This window comes from Trichechus manatus, unplaced genomic scaffold, assembly GCF_000243295.1.
Source record: "Trichechus manatus latirostris isolate Lorelei unplaced genomic scaffold, TriManLat1.0 scaffold00011, whole genome shotgun sequence".
In the NCBI taxonomy this organism is placed as follows: Eukaryota; Metazoa; Chordata; class Mammalia; order Sirenia; family Trichechidae; genus Trichechus; species Trichechus manatus.
Genome location: NW_004443947.1, coordinates 22,173,464 through 22,192,129, shown reverse-complemented (window position 1 = coordinate 22,192,129; position 18,666 = coordinate 22,173,464). Strand labels below are relative to the sequence as shown.

General features: G+C 46.0%; 1 protein-coding gene across 1 annotated transcript in view; it reads left to right on the top strand.

Annotated features, from left to right (window-relative positions):
- The first annotated feature begins 8,333 nt into the window (after positions 1–8,333).
- The window catches only part of ADRA1B (adrenoceptor alpha 1B), a 66,688-nt gene continuing 56,355 nt past the window's right edge, over positions 8,334–18,666 (top strand). Inside the window, exon 1 of the mRNA XM_004371247.1 lies at positions 8,334–9,447. Within this exon, the coding sequence (XP_004371304.1) occupies positions 8,499–9,447 (949 nt within the window). The 5' untranslated portion in view covers positions 8,334–8,498. The remainder of the gene's footprint in view (positions 9,448–18,666) is intronic.

Sequence of the window (18,666 nt, the reverse complement as noted above, 5' to 3'; positions counted from 1 at the left end):
GATGGTTTGGTTCAGAGAGTATAAAAGAGGAAGGATGAGGAAATTTAAGACAAGACCCATGGCATTTATTTATGTTTCCTTATTTAACTCACATCCCTGTTCAATGTCAGCCACAGCTCTCTATGTATCCTCAGATGCACATTCCCACTATTCATCTTAGACTGTAAACTCTGGGAAGACAAGGAAGGCTGCTGTCCATTCACTTTATTCAGTTCAAGTTCAGTTCCATGATAAATGGTAAAACACTGGGTTAGTTCTGCTGCCCAAGAGTGAAAGAGGATACACCTAGAGAGAGAGAGTTGTGGTAGAAGAGGCTCAGCAAACATAAATAAGAAGTAACATGGTGGAGATCAATCAATCGAGGAGCCCTGCCAGGAACTTGGCACTGAGAAAGCCCCTATAAGGAATTCAGAAAAAGTGGATGGAAGGCGGAAGCAGTGTCTGCAGCTTTCAGCAGGTTCTCAGTAAAGTCTAGGACATGAAAAGTTTAAGAACTGCTGGTAAGGGTTAGCACTTTCCCTTAAGAAATTTGGAGTTGGCGAGATAAGATTAACACATATAAAGTTGCAGAGGACCTCCATGAAATAACAGCAGCTGCCTTTTGTTGAGCGTTTTTTATGAGCCAGGTCCTAGCCTAAGCATTACAGGCTATGTTGCTGTTGCTGTTGTTGTTGTTGTTAGTTGCTGTCAAGTTGGCTCCGACTCATGGCAACCTTATGTACGACAGAGCGAAGAGTGACTCAGTCCTGTGCCATCTTCATGATCACTGGTATGTTTGAGTCCATTGTTGTGGCGATTGTGTCAATCCGTCTCATTGAGGGTTTTCGTCATTTTCATTGGCTCTCTACTTTACCAAAAATAATGGTTTTTTAGCGATTGGTCTTTCCTAATGAAGTACTTTGTGTTTGTCATATTGTGATGGTTTGTGTGTTGCTATGATGCTAGAAGCTATGCCACTGGTATTTCAAATACCAGCAGGGTCACCCATGGTGGATGGGTTTCAGTAGAGCTGCTGCTAAGACTAAGACAGACTAGGAAGAAAGGCCCAGCCATCTACTTTCAAGAATTAAACAATGAAAACCCTATGGATTACAGGCTATACTTAAAGTCACCTAGTATTTATGTTAGTATCTCAAAACATAGAAAAGCATTATCCCAGGTCACAGATGAAAAAGTGAGGACTAAAAGAGTTTATGTAATTTGCCCAAGGTCACACATCTGGTCAGCTGAAGTCAGGATTCAACCTTAGGTCTCTGGCTTCAGACCCTATGCCATGCTGCAGAACTAGATGGCAGCAGAGAGAATGGCAGAAAAGAGCCACGGGCGCAGAGTTAAATTTCCCAGCTACTGATCATTTGACCTCAGGCAAATCCCTTCCCCTTTCTGGGCTTCAGTATCCCCACGTGTAAAACAAGAGGGTTGGACTAGATCAGGGATCAGCAAACTTTTTCTGTAACAGACCAGAGAGTAAGTATTTTAGGCTTTGCAGGACAGATGGTCTCTGTCACAACTACTCAACTCTACCCTTGTAGCACAAAAGCAGCCATAGACAATATGTGTAACCAAGTGAGCATGGATGTGTTCCAATAAAACTTTATTTATAAAAACGGGCATCAGGCTGTGTTTGGCCCACAGGCTGTAGTTTGCTGATCCCTGGACTGGACTAGATGATCGCTAAGCCCTCTGCTTCTGACATTTCAGAAGTCCATGACTCTAACTTGAGGCAATGGAGCACAGAGGGGCCAATGCCTTGAAAAGCAGCTATGAGAAGCCTATTTGCTTAAGCTTTTTTTTTTTTCATAACCTTTGATGGTTTCAATGAATGTGGTTAAAAAATAAATCTCTGGCAGTGGCAATGCCAATGCAGCTTGGAGGAAGTTAAAAAACCAGTTGTCATCGAGTTGACTCCAACTCATGGTGACACTAACTGTGTCAGAATAGACCTGTGCTCTACGGGGTTTTCAATGGCTGATTTTTCAGAAGTAGATCGCCAGGCCTTTCTTTTGAGGCACCTCTGGGTAGACTCAAACTTCCAACCTTTCGGTTGCAGCTGAGCGTGTTAATCGCTTGCATCACCCAGGGACTCCTGGGAGGAAGTTGGCCCCAGTAAAATCTCTAGCAGCTGCTTAGCATCCGTCTTTGATATGGACAAGTGATATCTCACTCTTGGGGAAACCAAAAAACAAAACAGAACCCCTTGCCATCAAGTCAATTCCGACTTGCACATCTACCTTTAAACCTTTTAAGAGAAATTCTGGAGCCATCACGATTCCTAGGCAAAGCAATGGAGGTAAGCCCACAACCGTAAAGGGGCAGCCAGAGTCGTTCAAGAAAACGGTACACGCACCCCTTGGACCTCAGCTCTTCAGCACTCGGGATTGGTGTTGGCAACCTGTTTACCCCCATCTAGCCAGAGTAGCTTCTGGGGGCACAGGGAGAACAAAGCAGTTCTCCAGTTCCAGAGAAGGCAGACCCACCCCAGCCCCCAAATCAGGGTTTCCAGGCTCTCCCAAACATGTGATATGAATTCAGCCCCTGGATGACTTGGCAATTAATCTCCATCAGCCTGCTGCAATGGCTTGCTACTGAGCTCTCTCTGCCTTACCAGGGAATGCTGTGTGACTGGAGTTTGGGGTTGGGGGGTCCTTGCTCTTCAGTGAGTGACTTGTTGTAATTACCAGAGAGAAAAGCAGTTTTGCCAAGAGGGAGCTAAAATCCCTCACTGCTGGGAGCCTCTCACCTGCTGCCTTTGGCGGCAGAGGTGCCTCTGCTCTAGTCGGTGTCCCTTGCCCAAAACAAAGGGTGCTTCTCATCACTTCCCACCTGGGCTAAAGAAGGGGCAAAAATTCTCCTTCAACCCAGAGTACCTCATGAACCAGCTGCCTCACACCTTCTATTCTGTTTTCATTTTAGCCTCATTTATTGGGTGCTTCGCATTCCAGCTGTGCCACATGCTAGGCGTGTGACCCTGGGCAAGTTATTTAACCATTCTGGACCTCAGTTTCCACATCTATAAAATAGCCATAATAATAGCAACCAATTTATAGGATTATTATAAGAATTGAATGGAATAATGTACATAAGGCACTTTTGACACAATGCCAAACATACAGGATACACTCAATAACTCTTGGCTGATATTACTACTATTGCTCTCTGCTAGGCTCTTTGCCACATTCTCACATTTAATCCTCACCACAGCCCTATGAGGTAGAGACTATTATTATCTTCATTTCACAGGTGAGGAAACTTTGGCCCAGAGTGGTTAAGTGACTTGCCCAAAGACACACAGCTAATAAATTAGTGGAAGGGGGACATAAGTTCAGGTCTTAATCACTTTACTATCCTGCCTGAGGTCACATTAAACCAAAACCGAAAAATCAAACACGGTTCTGCAGAGTCAATTCTGACTCATAGAAACATTGTTGTTAGATGCTGTCGAGTAAATTTCCACTCATAGTGACAAAGAAGAACTGTCCCATAGGGTTTTCTAGGCTTTAATCTTGACGGGAGCAGATTGCTAGGTCTTTCTCCCACATAGTGACATTAGTAGCTGTCAAATGATGGAAGCAGGATTAGAATCCAAGTCTGCTCTCAACTCCTCAGCAGATCAAGCACTGGCTGGGTAGGCAAAGAAGCCTGACCTAAGGAGGCCCTCTACGCAACCTTCTCTCCTGGATGGCTCTGCCTTGCCCTCCCTGACCTGCCTCCCTCCACTCAGGGCCCTGATCAGATTCTGTCTCTGCTGTAATTTCCTTCAGGACTGAGACTTCTGCTGCCCTTTTTTTTTTTTTTTTTTTTTTTTTTTGTAATCTTAGCTTGGTGCAGGGAGAAGGATGCATGCTTTGGAGGCAGACAAGGATGCTTTGAATACCAATGCTGTTTATTCACCCAACGAATGGCCGTAGGCAAGTCACGGAACCTCTCTGAACCTCAGTTTCTTCATTGTAAAATGGCGGGTATTTCCTACCTTGCGTTGTTGTGAATATTTGAGTAAATGCACATCCAGTGCCTAGCACAGTGCCTGACACGTAACAGGCACTCTCTGAAGGGTGCTTTGCCATTATCATCATCTTCCACAGCACTTAGCTCAGTGCTAGGTTATTATGTGCTTCATGTATTTCATCTTTGATTTACTCGCAGCGCTAGGCTAGCGTGATGCCTTGCACCTTGGTGCTCCTGTATATGGATGACTGAATTGAAAACTAGCGAGAGCTAAGAAAGAAAGAATGGTGCAAAACGGCATGAGCACAAGTGAGAGACTTCCTCTCATAGACCGCCCCCTAAGTAGATCCCTGAGCCTCCCATAGCCTCAGTTTCCCCACAGGTCAAAGTCAGTGGCAGCTTCTCCTAGAGGGCTCACAGAAATGGGAGCTTGCAACATCAGAGTTTTCTAATGTAATCAGATGGATAATGAAAAGATTCTTCTTCCCCAAGCCTCCAGTGAGTCAGAGCTCTGTGCTTGGCTTGGCCCCAGGGAGTACCGAGAAAATGAAATACTGTCTGTAAACTCATGGCACCTAAACAAATGGTCAATTCCATGGGTCAGATATCAGCCAGAGGGGTTAAGAGGCATCTCCAGTGACGGAAGGGGAAGAGTAGCAGGAAAGCACCATTAGCAAAGGTTCTTTCTCGGGGTCCTGGTACATGACTGCTATTAGGCTAATACCTATTTTGCCTTATGGTAGGATGTTTGTTTTGTCTCCATGAAAGACACTGGTAAATGACAACGTGTCTGAAATCAGCAGAGATTTTGAACCTCTCGATGGGGCGCAATAATCTCTTTCACTTCTGTACACCTGAATTAAGACATAAATTCTCGTCTAGGTAACAAACTATTCTCTTTCATAACAAATATTAACGAACTCTGAGTCTCAGATTTGCTCTTTTTATTTTTTTCCTAGCCTTTTGCCACCATAGAAAAATGTCTGAGGGGCTGAGTTTTCACATTGCAGTAGGTTACTGTAATTACGCAGACAGAGCCTCGTAAATTCAATGTGTGCTGCTGGCTGTTCAATAGCTGGTGAAATTAATGCCCAGGGAAGTGGGAAATGGGCCACCACCATCAAAACGTGGACTTAGAACTTCTTCTTCATACTGCCCCGCCCTCCCGCTCCCCACATCGCTGTCTTTGCGCTAATCATCAACTTTGTGCCAAGTTACTGGCATTCTCTTCCTCCTCCCAATTCTCATTGGGAGTAAACCAGTCCAAGAGAAATGCCATCATCCTAGACTTAAATATATGATGGGAATGGTGGGAATTGAGTGTATGCCACCCAGCCTCCTCCCCCATTATGAAAGATCTGTGGGAAAAGGGACGGTGGGAAGGTGGGCAGAAAGGTTGCCTACGGGGGCCACTTTATCCAGTATGGGAAGCTGAACCACCTAGAGCTTGTTCACGGTGACCCTATACACAATGCAACGAAACACTACCCAGTCCTGCACCATCCCCATGATTGGTTGCAGATCAGACCGTTATGATCTGCAGAGTTTTCAATGGCTGACTTTTGGAAGTAGATTGACAGGGCTTTCTTCCTAGTCCATCTTGGTCTGGAAGCTCCCCTGAAACCTGGAGCTAGCTAGAGGACCTGAAGAGATCATTCTGGTCCAGGCCCCTGTCTCCATCCAGGACAAAGGACAGCTTCTCCTTTTCATAAAGAACCACCCCACCCCCCTTCCCCCGGCAGAGGGCTGCCCAAGTTTTCCTGGCCTCAAATCGCACTATTCAAGAACTCCTGGTCTCATGAGTGGCTTCTCCCTGTGGCAGAAGAAGGAGGACTGGTCTGTGAGTCAGAGAAACTGAGTCTGATAATCAGCTCTGCACCTGACTAGCTCTGTGAAGTTGTCAATTCCCTTGGCCTCCTGGGACACATCCAAATGGGAAGATGGGCAAGCTAGGGCTCTGAGAGCTCTTGAAGATCTAAATCGCTATAAACCTGTGAATCTCTTATTTTTTAATTTTCAAATACAACTGAAGCTAGTTTAATTGAGATAGGAAACAAAATCCATTTTCAGGGTTGTCTCTCCCACAAGATTTCTTAACCCCAGAGAACTTGAAATTATGAAGGTGGTACAATTGGGAGTGTGCGCGTTTGGGCAGAAGACCCACGCTTTCATCAAAATTTTAAACAGATATGTGATAACCACCTGCCTCCCCCCAAAGAAAGAGGTGTTAAGAACCTAGATTGAGGAGCTTAGTTGTAAATCACCCTGCTCATTCCCCTTCTCATTCCCCACCCCTGAATCTCAGGTAGTAGAGATTACCAAGAGCAGCAGAGAGCAGGGTGATGGAGGACCAAGATGCAGGCTTGGGGACAGGAGTAGAGGAGGGACTGGGCTTTATTTTTCCGTCTCCCTCTGTCACCGCCCATTGTTTTGCCACAGGTCTATTAGCCATTTGACTTCAGAAATGTAATAACTTTCCTTTTCAGCTGTCAGTGGAGAACGGTTATGCCTCTCTCAAAGGATTGTTGTGAAGAGTAAAAGAAAATGAGTAGATGCTCAGCTCTCAGTGCTCAATAAACATGAGCTCCCTCTCACCCATAGTTCGGACCCCAGAACTTACTACTTGTAATATAGCTCCATCTGTAACAGTCCATCCCCTATCTTGCCCCTAGGGGAAAATGTGGCACAGTGGTTACATGTTCAACTCTGGAGTAGACCTGCGGTTGAGTTCAATTCCCAGCTCCTCTTCTTGATGGCTGTGTGGACTTAGGCAAAGAGTTAAACTTCCCTGTACCTCTGTGTCCTGTCCACAGAATGGGACTGATGATAATAATAGGTCTCTCTCTCATATGGTCTTGAGGAGATGCAAAAGGAACTTGGCACAGTGTCTAGGACATAAGAAGTATTGAATAAATGTTAACTAATATAAGGCTTTCCTATACTTTTTTGGGCCATACCTTTTCTCCTAGGAGTCCCTGGGTGAGGCAAACAGTTAACTCACTTAGACGATAATGAAAATGTTGAAAGGTTCCATAGTCCACCCTGAAGCACCTTGGAAGAAAGACCTTGCGATCTACTTCCAAAAAATCAGCCATTGAAAACGCTACGGAGAACGGTTCTAGTCTGACACACAAGGTTACCGTGAGTTGGCGTTGACAACTGGGCAAGTTTCTCTCCTAAGTACCATTCACCTGATTCTGAGAGTGTGTCCTTGTAGCTGAATGTGCAACATGGATACCAGTCAGAAAGAAAAAAAATCAACAAATAACCAAGATCCCCCAAGTCCCTTCCCCTGATGCTTAGAGGTGTCTGACCCACTCCCCAACCCCACCCCTAGATAGCCAGCTAACTCATTACCTCATTTCCTTCAGATCCTGACTCAAATATCACTTCCATGACACTCTGAGCACCCCATTTAAAATGTCAATTTTCCCCACACACACCACTCCATTTCCTCCTCCTTGTTTTATTTTCTTTATAGCACCTATTATCATAGGGCACATCTCATATGTTGCTTATTTATTTATTTTCTGTCTCCTTCCATTAGAATGTAAGCTCTTCAAGGGCAGGTGTCTCTGTCCACTTACCCAACAGTGCCTGGACAGAATCTTTGGCATGCAGTGGGTACTCAGTAACAGTGTGTTAATGAATAAATGAGTCAGTGAATGAATAATTAAACGAATGAATGAATGAAAGCCTGAAGCCTTTATTATGACTCCAGAGAGGTTTCAGGTGGGAGACATGGAGCAGGGATTGGTTTCAGCTCTGAATCAAGTCCCTCTCTCCCGTCTAACCCTGGAATTCTCCCTCTTTCTTTTAGGCGCCAGAAAAGTTGCATGTCTCTCTAAATTTGGGGGCTTATTCCAGGCGCTCCCTTTTGAAACTGAAGAGTGAGTAGGAGGGGAAGTAATCCCAGTGGGCACCTTGGGGTGGGGAGAGGGAATCCCCACGCCCAGGTCGCTCCTCCACCCGGAAAGGGCTTGCCCTGGGGGCGGCGGGCCGCGGCTGGCCTCCAGCTGACCATACTGGCGGCGTCGGGGCTGCAGCGCCTTCGCTGGACCCGCATTGCCCCCTAGTGCCGCGCGGAGTCAGGGCGCTGGGCTCCCCCGCCTGATGTCACCGCCGTGCAGTCAGCCCAGAGGCGGCTCATTGAAAGCAGACCCTCCTCGGCGCTGGGCGGAGGAGGCGCCGCTGTCCACAGAGCCGCCGCGGGCCGGGCCGAGCCAGGTGCCCCCTCCGTGCCGCCCCCTCCTCCTCCCCGGCGCTCCCCCGCCAGCCCGGCCCGGCGCGCCTGACGTGGACCATTAAACTTGGAGCTGCCGCCTCATCCCCTCTTTCCTTCTCCCTCTGACAGGCGAGCAGGAGAGCGAGCGGCTCGGTGCAGGCAGGAGACGTGCGGCCGGGCTGGGCTGCCCGGGGGAGATGACTTCTCGCCAGGAGGGCGCCTCTGGGAAGCAGACCACGGTGGCAGCAAAGTTTCAGGGCAGCTGAGGAGCCTTCGCTGCAGCCCTTCCAGCCCAATCACCCCCTGGCTATGGAGGGCGGACTCTAAAATGAATCCCAATCTGGACACCGGCCACAATACATCAGCACCTGCCCACTGGGGAGAGTTGAAAAATGCCAACTTCACTGGCCCCAACCAGACCTCAAGCAACTCCACACTGCCCCAGCTGGACATCACCAGGGCCATCTCTGTGGGCCTGGTGCTGGGCGCCTTCATCCTCTTTGCCATCGTGGGCAACATTGTCGTCATCTTGTCTGTGGCCTGTAACCGTCACCTCCGGACGCCCACCAACTACTTCATCGTCAACCTGGCGATTGCCGACCTGCTGTTAAGCTTCACCGTCCTTCCCTTCTCAGCTGCCCTGGAGGTTCTAGGATATTGGGTGTTGGGGCGGATCTTCTGTGACATCTGGGCGGCCGTGGACGTCCTGTGCTGCACAGCATCCATTCTGAGCCTGTGCGCCATCTCTATCGATCGCTACATTGGGGTGCGCTACTCTCTGCAGTACCCAACTCTGGTCACCCGCAGGAAGGCCGTCTTGGCACTCCTGAGTGTCTGGGGGTTGTCTACGGTCATCTCCATTGGGCCTCTCCTTGGGTGGAAGGAGCCAGCGCCCAACGATGACAAGGAATGCGGAGTGACTGAAGAACCCTTCTATGCCCTCTTCTCCTCCCTAGGTTCCTTCTACATCCCTCTGGCGGTCATTCTGGTCATGTACTGCCGGGTCTACATCGTTGCTAAGAGGACCACCAAGAACCTGGAGGCTGGAGTCATGAAGGAGATGTCCAACTCCAAGGAGCTGACCCTGAGGATTCACTCCAAGAACTTTCACGAGGACACCCTTAGCAGTACCAAGGCCAAGGGCCACAACCCCAGGAGTTCCATAGCTGTCAAACTTTTTAAATTCTCCAGGGAAAAGAAAGCAGCCAAGACCTTGGGCATTGTGGTCGGTATGTTCATCTTGTGTTGGCTACCCTTCTTCATCGCTCTACCACTTGGTAAGTTGGGAACTGGGAGAGGGGAACCGGGCATTTTGGGATCTTGGGTTGACTGATGAGCTTGAAGTTTTTTTGTGTGTGGTTTTTTTTTGGTTTGTTTATTTTTTAAGACAGTCTCTGTGTGTTTAGAGATTAGATAATACTGTTTGTTCTGCAAATGCTTTGCAGATTGGGTAGCTGGCTAAGAACCAACTCAGGTGTTAGTGAAGCGCGCTAAGGTACGCATAGCCACTTGAAATAGAACCACAGGAGGAAAATCTGGTATATGGAATGACTCACTCAGCAGCCTTGATTTAATAATTTAAAAGGACATTGGGCTTGAACATCATACCAACGTTCTTTCAGTAGTAATGATGTGTCTGCTAAGGCAGCGTCACTAATGCAGCATACAAAATAGTTTGTAGTTACTGCGGACGCGGCATTCGGGAGGCAGGGAGGCAGCTCGTACACAGAAAGGCAGTTTTCATTCAGCGTTTCCAGAGCTCTTGCAGAGACCCACGCTTCTGAAGAGATTTGCAGAGGCGGCGTTCTCCCCCTCTTGCCTTCACTGCTTGCTACCACCTCAATGCACTCCCTTCATTATCAGTTAATAAGAGCATTTTACAATTGCACCAGCCTTTAAGTTAACTAAAGCTGGAAATGTAAAAGAGAAGATGATCAGAGGGTCACACATTCTCAGTTTTCATCCAAAAATGTACCTAACTCTGTTGATTTATGGAATGCCCCAGAATTAAATTATAGTGTCCCTCACCTTCACCTGCCAGATGCAAAATGCTGGTAAGATGGGATTAGGTGGATTCCTCCCCCCATAAAAAAAAAGTGCCTATTGTCTTTGGTTTGGTGGTCCTACTAACTGAATGGTTTAAAATGTTCCCTGGTTTCTCCTAAGGAAGTCGAGGTCTGGTTAGGTGATAAATCTAGAGAAGGGTACTGTGACGTGCTGTCCACATGGCTTGGGAAGCCCCAGTCCCTTCTCTGAGACACTGGTCTGCTTTGGTGTCTTCTCATATCCCTGGGGGACACCAGAGAAAATGAATGGAGGTAAGTGGTCATGGCACGGTTGTGTACCATGATATCAGGAGAGGTAACAGCTGCTACATTCCCTGAACCACATATGCCCACAGTCACACTAGGGTCTCAGTCAGAACCAAATGGAACCAAATCTCTCAAGTAACTGGCATTCTGAAGATACACCGCATTCAAGAGAAAAAGACAAATGGAAAGAAAGCAAGTTATTATCAAGAGTTTCCCTTTTTAAAAAAAAAAATTTTTAAAAGAAAGAAAGAAGGCTGCTTAACCTACTCTCTGTGTCATCTTCTCTAAGGCAGGCTTGCAGGCTAATGCTTTCCTGAAATATTTTCAGTGGTGTTCTGTGGAAAGGCTTTGAAGTTCACAGCCCTAGGAGGGATCAAATCCCACTGCACAGAAGCTGTCTTTTCTTTCCCAAGCTTTCTGTGTCCTTTTGCAGGCTTGTTGGGGTTAAAGTAGATGAAAGTTCACACTGTACTGGGGCCGTTACAAAGATCAGAGTTGTACACAGAAGTGATTTGGCCACTTACTAGTTTTGCGACCTTGGCCAAATGACTGCTCCTCTGTGAGCCTCAGTTTCTCCATCTGTAAAATGGGGCTAATTAATAATTTGCTTCATGGGATTTGCACTGATTCATGGAAAGCACTTTAAACAGTGTCTGGTACACAGCAAAGGCTCAAAGAAAGTTAGCTGTAAGTATGACAAACCAAACCCCAATGAAGTGTAGGGTATAGCTCTGTGTTTTTCTCCTTCTCAGCTAAGTTACCAATCCTGCAGCTATTACTAAAGATTCAGAAGAGAACGTGGTGTTTCCCATTTCTTCCTTCTCTCCTCCACCCCCCACCACTCTCTAGCCTGGAGAGGCTGTGACTAGAGCATCCTCGGGAAGGACAAGGACCCAGAAGGATGCAGAGATGGATCAAAGGAGCAGGCTTTGGCTATAGAGGGCAGGGGACACAGCTCCAAACAGGTGAGGAGGCTTCCAGCAAGTTGAAATAGAAGGAGCAGTGGTCTGGCAATCAAGAGCAAGAGTTCTCATTTGGGCTTTGCCATCAGTTAGCTGTGTGACCTCAGGCTTGTTGCTTTACCTCTCTGGGCTTTAGATTGCACTTCTGGAGAAAAAGAGGCTTCGACTGCATCAAGGACTTCAACAAGTATCAGAATCACAAATCACCTGTCAAATTTGAGTAAAATGCAGCTTCCTGGCCCAATCCACAGAGAATCTGATTCAGTAAACCAGATGGATGCCAGAAGTCTGCATATTAATCAGCCACCAGGTGATATTGAAGAGGTGGACCACTGGCCAGAGGTTCTCTCAGCTCCTCCAGACTCCAGCATCCTGGATGCCAGAATTTTAAATACTGCAAGGCTTAAACTTTCCCCAGCCACACAGTGGTGTGGGATGATGTGGCTTCTCTCTGGATCCAGCTCTTCAAATCATCACCACCACCAGTTGCCGTTGGGCCAATTCTGACTCATGGCAGCCCCATATATGTCAGAGTAGAACTGTGCTCCATAGAGTTTTCAGTGGTAATTTTTGGTAAGTAGATCCCCAGGTCTTTCTTCTAAGGCACCATTGGATGGGCTCAAACCTCCAACCTTTCGATCAGTAGCAGAATGAGTTAACAACTTGTACCACCTAGGGAATCCTTCAAGTCATCAAGTTCTCCTCATTTTCTTCCCACCCAACACTCTCACTCATACTCTCCCTACTTCTTTCTCTCCTTTCTGTCCACATCCTTCTGAGCTCCTCTCCTGCTATCTCATGTCCTTGGCTTCTACAAATAAAAAGTGAGATCTCTTACCACCCTGATGCTATCAGAGCTTGCCTCTCCTATCCTTGCAATGAAACCTTCTGACCACCATGTTGTGGTCTCCTAGAGACCTCCCAGTGTGCTGTCCCTAGGCCAACTCCATCCGTATCCTTCTTCCCTGGAAACCCAATAGCTGCCAGGTGAGGACTGTGAACTCCAGGCAGGTAGGACTGCCTTGGGTTTGGGATGGACTCTGAAAGATTCCCAAGAGCTTTCGACCAGAGCAGGTGCTTAATTAATGCTTTCTTAATAATTCAATGAGGAAAAGCATCTCAGCAAAGTGGAGATGTGAGTTTCTTCTTCCTGATTTCAAATAACACCCAAATAGAACCAAATAGAAGTAGCATGGTGTCAAACAATAACTCCTTTGGAATCTGAAGAAGGTTCCAAATTCTAAATTTTCCATTAAAGGCATTTCACTCATGAAGGGAGAAAGCAGAGCTGGTGGAGACAGTGCTTGGCAGACAGAGAAGTGCAGGTAGGAGTAACTTCCCATCGGAGGTAGACTTCCAGGTGCCTGGATGGCACCAGATTTCCATAGATGTGTTTATTTTCTCCATGGGAGAGAAGGGTTGGGATTCCTCCTAGGAAGGAGGGAAAATAGCCATGACCCCCACAGGACCCTGTTCAGGGCCCCATTTGTTTTCTTTCCTCCCTTATTTTTATTTTTAGGAGTATGGTCAGGCTTCCTGTGGAGCTGGGCCTCTTGTCTTCTGCTGGGCCCTCCCCACCTGTAACACCCACCATACCTCCTCCCCACCCTTTCTCTGTGGCCTCAGACCAAGTTGGCCCAGGGACCAGAGCTCACTCGGTAGCAGGGATGGACCCCACCAAACAAGGACCTCTTTATTCAGCACCTGGAATCAGACCAGGGAGGGACAGGGAATAATTGGAATATAATATAGCAGCATTTCTACTCGATGGGCCATGGACAAGATGTTCAAGAGAATCTTCTGCTGCCCAGCATTATAATGCAGGCCTGCTGCCATCTGCCTGGGGGAGGGCTGGTCAGGGTCTCCAGAAGTGGCTAGGGTATTGAGGGATGTGCATTGCAGTGGAGGGAGAGGGGAAGCAGTAAGTCCTGGGCAGCCAACTGGTAGCTGGGCTTAGTGAGTTGTTTAGAAAACACTGGAAACTTGCCTCGCTCCAAATCTTTCTTCCGTCTTTTAAAATGCTGAAAGGCACCAGGAAGCCATTATTAAACTAACTGCTTTCCCCTCCAAAGAAATGAAGGTCAATTTTCAAAGAAACAATTGTGCTGTCTGTAGTACTGGAACCAAATAGGAATCTCTCTCTCCACTGATGTATTTCTCCAGGCCTCTCATTCAGATGGGGGCTGATGAATCTCCACCTCCCGGAAGAGCAAAGGGAGGGAGAGGAAGGGTCTCAAAGGTGACTCAAGACAGAGCCACCCCCACAAACACACAAGCTAATCCTCCAGCTCTGAGATTTCGAAACACAAAAATTTGAGATACCCTCAAGGAAAGCAATTGGTTTGTGTACTTGATTTTTGCACACAGCTGAAGCCTTTCTGGAAGAGGGAAATCATACTGAAGAAGGAAAATACAGCCAACCATTTTTTAAATCATTAATAAAGACTTTCTAAGGTACCTGTTGGAGTCCCTGGGTGGTACAAATGGTTAAAGCACTCGGCTGCTAACTAAAAGTTTGGAGGTTTGAGTCCACCCAGAGGCAACTTAGAAGGCAGGCCCGATGATCTATTTCTGAAAAATCAGCCATTAAAAACTCTATGGGGCACAGTTCTAGTCTGACTCACGTGGGATTTCCGTGAGTTGGAATCAACTTGACGACAGCTGGTTAAAGCACCTACTATGTGCTAGGCATTGTACTAGACATTGGATTGTTGAGCCAAAAACAAATGTGGCCCCTGCCTACAGGAGACTTACAGTCTAGTAAGATCTTATCATTACTGAACATGTACTACCTATCAGACACTGTGCTAGACCCTCTATAGATATTATCTCATTAATCCTCACAAATACCCTGCCAGGGGAGAGTAATTGCTCTCTCTTTACAGCTGAATATACTGACGCTCAGAGTGGTTAGACTACTTGCTCAAGGTCACGCGGCAAGTAAGAGATAGAGCTTAGAGTTGAACCCAAGTCCGTCAGAGCAGGCCTGTGCCTGTTCCACTGTACCAAGGAGATGTCTGGACTTTTTGGCATCTGGTCCCAAATTCTTCCATGGCAAATGCTCTCCAGAAAGCCCAGAGACAGCCTCACAAGTCGGTTATTGTGCTTCTGTTAAAAAACCCTTCCTTGCTTCCACTCCCTGCTCACCCTAATAAAGAACCCACCCATGAAATGACGAGGAGAACCATCCACCTTGTAGCTCAGGGCTAGAATTTCTCCACATCTCCTGCACTATAACGTGGGTCCCTCAAGGTTGGACACTTTCGTCAGTCACCCCAGCCATAAGGAAGAGCATTCCTTGCCCTTCATCTAGGTCCCTATTTTAATCATTCATTCATTCATTCACTGAATAAATATGTGTTTCTTGAGTGCCCATTATGTCCAGGCCTTTGCTGGGTACTGGAGATGAGTAAGAGAAAAACAGCCATGCTCTGTGCTCTCATAGAATTTAGTCCTAGTGGGGAACACAGAGATTCTGAAAATCACATGCACACAAATAAACATGAATGGAAATTGAGATGAGTGACTTGAAGGAAAGGGATGAGATGCTGTAGACGTACATAGCAGGGATCAGTATATTGCATTTAGACAGAATCCTGAACAGTTTGGAGGAGATAATTCAGTGAAGGGGACAGGTAGAAGAAGAGGGATCTGGGCAGAAGAAAGGTCAAGCCTGACCATCCTGAGGCAGGAGATGGCAAGGAACGAGGAGAGGCTGGCACAAGTCGAGGCCGGAGGGGTGGGTGTCGGCCAGGCCATGTAGGGACTTCTGGACCAGAATAAGGGCTTTAGGTTTTATCTTAAGTGCATTGGCCACTGTGAAGGCTTTGAAGCTGATGAGAGATACTATCTGAATTATGTCTTTAGAAGAGGACTCGGGCTGCTGTGTGGAACACAAACTAGAGACAGAACAATTAGGAGGCCTTGCAATCATGGTGAGAGATGGTGGTGGTGGCAGTGGAGGTGGGAAGAAGTAGAAAATTCAAGGACTTGGGGATGAGTTGGCTGCGGTGTAGGAGAGTCAATAAGAGAAATGTATCCAGAATGATCTCCGGGTTTCTGGATAGAGCCACGTGGGTGGATGGAGGCACCATTGATTGAGAAGGGGAGGACTTGAGCAGGAGCTAAACCTAGCCAAGAGGATTCCTTTAGGCTCTTCCTCAGACCCATTCATCAGGGCTTACAAGATGCCATAACAGGAGTGATCCGACAGACACTCTCATGCATTGAGCAGACAGAAATGTCACCACTGAAAACCCAGAAGATGTGGGCAAACCTAGCTGCTCATCAGCGACATCTGCAGCAGGGGGCGGGGAAGTGCTGATTTTAAAAACATAGATTCTTGGGCCTCACCTATTGTATCAGAATTCCTGGTGGTGGGGCTGAGAATCTCTATATTTTTAATAAGTTTCCCAAGTGAGTCTTATGCAGCTGGCACAGCACCAGTCCTCCAGTGCCTGGGAACTCCTGGAATGGGTACCCCATGGAGAACCCAGAAAACTTGGATAAGCTTCCCTGAATGTATCCAGATGCATTCTAAGTCCTGCCCAGTCCCTTGGGCCAGCTCATGTGGAGGAAGGGCAGGCAGGCTGGCAGGAGGAAAGGTGATTTCTTTGAACTAGAGCTGCCCTGGAGAAGGATGAGAGAATGAGCACTGTGGAAACATCTTCCACATACCAGGTACACTGCTCTATACTTAATACTCTGTACCCCTGTCATTCTCACAGCTCCTCTGCAAAGCAAGCATCATCATCCCTGTCTTTATAATGAGAGAACTAGAGTTCAGAGGGTTTCAGTAACTTGCCCCAGGTCACACAGCTAGTAAATGATAGAGCCTCCACATATGACACTCAGTAAACATTAGCTATATTATTCCTGCTGCTACTATAGTGCTTTCTGAACGTTGGTCTGAAGTCTGGTGCTTATGTATAGCAAAGTTTTCACTGGTTCATGGTAAAAGGAGTAAAACAACTAGAAAAAGGCTACATTTTTAAAAAACTAAATATATTCAATATAAATGACTGTCCTTTTATACTAAAGACTATATGCTTTCAATTTGGGACACTAAAATGGCATTTCTTTGATGGAATAACCATAATAATAAGTTATAATAATAGCGTTGTTGTTAGGTGCCGTCGAGTCAGTTCAAACTCATTGCAACCTTATGTTCAACAGAGCAAAACCCTGCCTGGTCCTGCACCATCCTCACAATCGTTGCTATGCTTGAGCTCATTGTTAAAGCCACTGTGTCAATCCATCTTGTTGAGGGTCTTCTCTGTTGCTGACCTTCTACTTTTCCAAACATGATGTCCTTCTCCAGGGACTGGTTCTTCCTCATATCATGTCCAAAACGTGAAATAAAGTGTTGCCATCCTCCCTTCTAAGAAGCATTCTAGCTGTACTTCTTCCAAGACAGATTTGTTCGTTCTTCTGGCAGTCCGTGGTATATTCAATATTCTTCACCAACACCATAATTCAAAGGCATCTATTCTTCTTCAGGCTTCCTTATTCATTGTCCAGCTTTCACATGTGTATGAGGCATTGAAAATACCATGGCTTGGGTCAGGCGCACCTTACTCCTCAAAGTGCAGTCTTTGCTTTTTAACAAGTTAAAGAGGTCTTTTGCAGCAGCTTTGCCCAATGCAATATGTCGTTTGATTTCTTGACTGCTGCTTCAAGAGTGTTGATTGTGGATCCAAGCAAAATGAAATCCTTGACAACTTCAATATTTTCTCTGATTATCATGATGTTGCTTATAGGTCCAGTTGTGAGGATTTTTGTTTTCTTTACGTTGAGGTGTAATCCATACTGAAAGCTGTAGTCTTTGATCTTCATCAGTAAGTGCTTCAAGTCCTCTTCACTTTCAGCAAGCAAGGTTTTGTCATCTGCATATTGCAGGTTGTTAATAAGTCTTCATCCAATCCTGATGGCATGTTCTTCTTTATATACTCCAGTTTCTCGTGTTATTTGCTCCACATACAGATTGAATGAGTTTGGTGAAAAGATACAACCCTGATGCACACCTTTCCTGATTTTAAACCACACAGTATCCCCTTGTTCTTTTTGAATGACTGCCTCTATGTACAGGTTCCTCATGAGCACAATTAAATGTTCTGGAATTCCCATTCTTTGCAATGTTATCCATACTTTGTAATGATCCACACAGTCGAATGCCTTTGCTTAGTCAGTAAACTGCATAGGTAAACATTTTTCTGGTATTCTCTGGTTTCAGCCAAGATCTGTCTGACATCAGCAATGATATCCCCCTTTCCACACCCTCTTCTGAATCCAGCTTGCATTTCTGGCAGTTCTTTGTCAATGTACTGCTGCAACTGCTTTTGCATTATCTTCAGCAAAATTTTACTTGCGTGTGATATTAATGATACTGTTTGATAATTTCTGCATTCTGTTGGATCACCTTTCTTTGGAATGGGCACAAATATGGATCTCTTCCAGCTGGTTGGCCACGTAGCTGTCTTCCAAATTTCTTGTCATAGACGAGTGAGCGCTTCCAGTGTTTCATCTGTTTGTTGAAACTTCTCAATTGGTATTCCATCAATTCCTGGAACCTTGTTTTTCACCAATGCCTTCAGTGCAGCTTGGACTTCTTCCTGTTCTTGATCATATGCTACCTCCTGAAATGGCTGAACGTCAACCAATTCTTTTTGGTACAGTCACTCTGTGTATTCCTTCCATCTTCTTTTGATGCTTCTTGTGTCATTCAATATTGTGCCCATAGAATCCTTCACTATTGCAATTCATGGCTTGAATTTTTTCTTCTTCTTTCAGCTTGAGAAATGCCAATGTTTTAGTTTTCTAACTCCAAGTCTTTGCACGTTTCATTATAATACTTTACTTTATCTTCTAGTGCTGCCCTTTGAAATCTTCTGTTCAGCTCTTTTAGTTTATCATTTCATCCTTTTGCTTTAGCTATTCTGCATTCAAGAGCAAGTTTCAGAGTCTCTTCTGACATCCATTTTGGTCTTTTCTTTCTTTATGTCTTTTTAATGACCTTTTGCTTTCTTTATGTATGATGTCCTTGATGTCATCCTACAACTCATCTGGTCTTGCTTTTGTCCTTAGGGTTCACTGGGTCAAATCTATTCTTGAGATGGTATCTAAATTTAGGTGGGATATACTCATGGTAGAACTTTGGCTCTTGTGGACTTGTTTTAATTTTCCTTAGCCTCAAGTTGAACTTGCATATGAGCAACGGATAGTC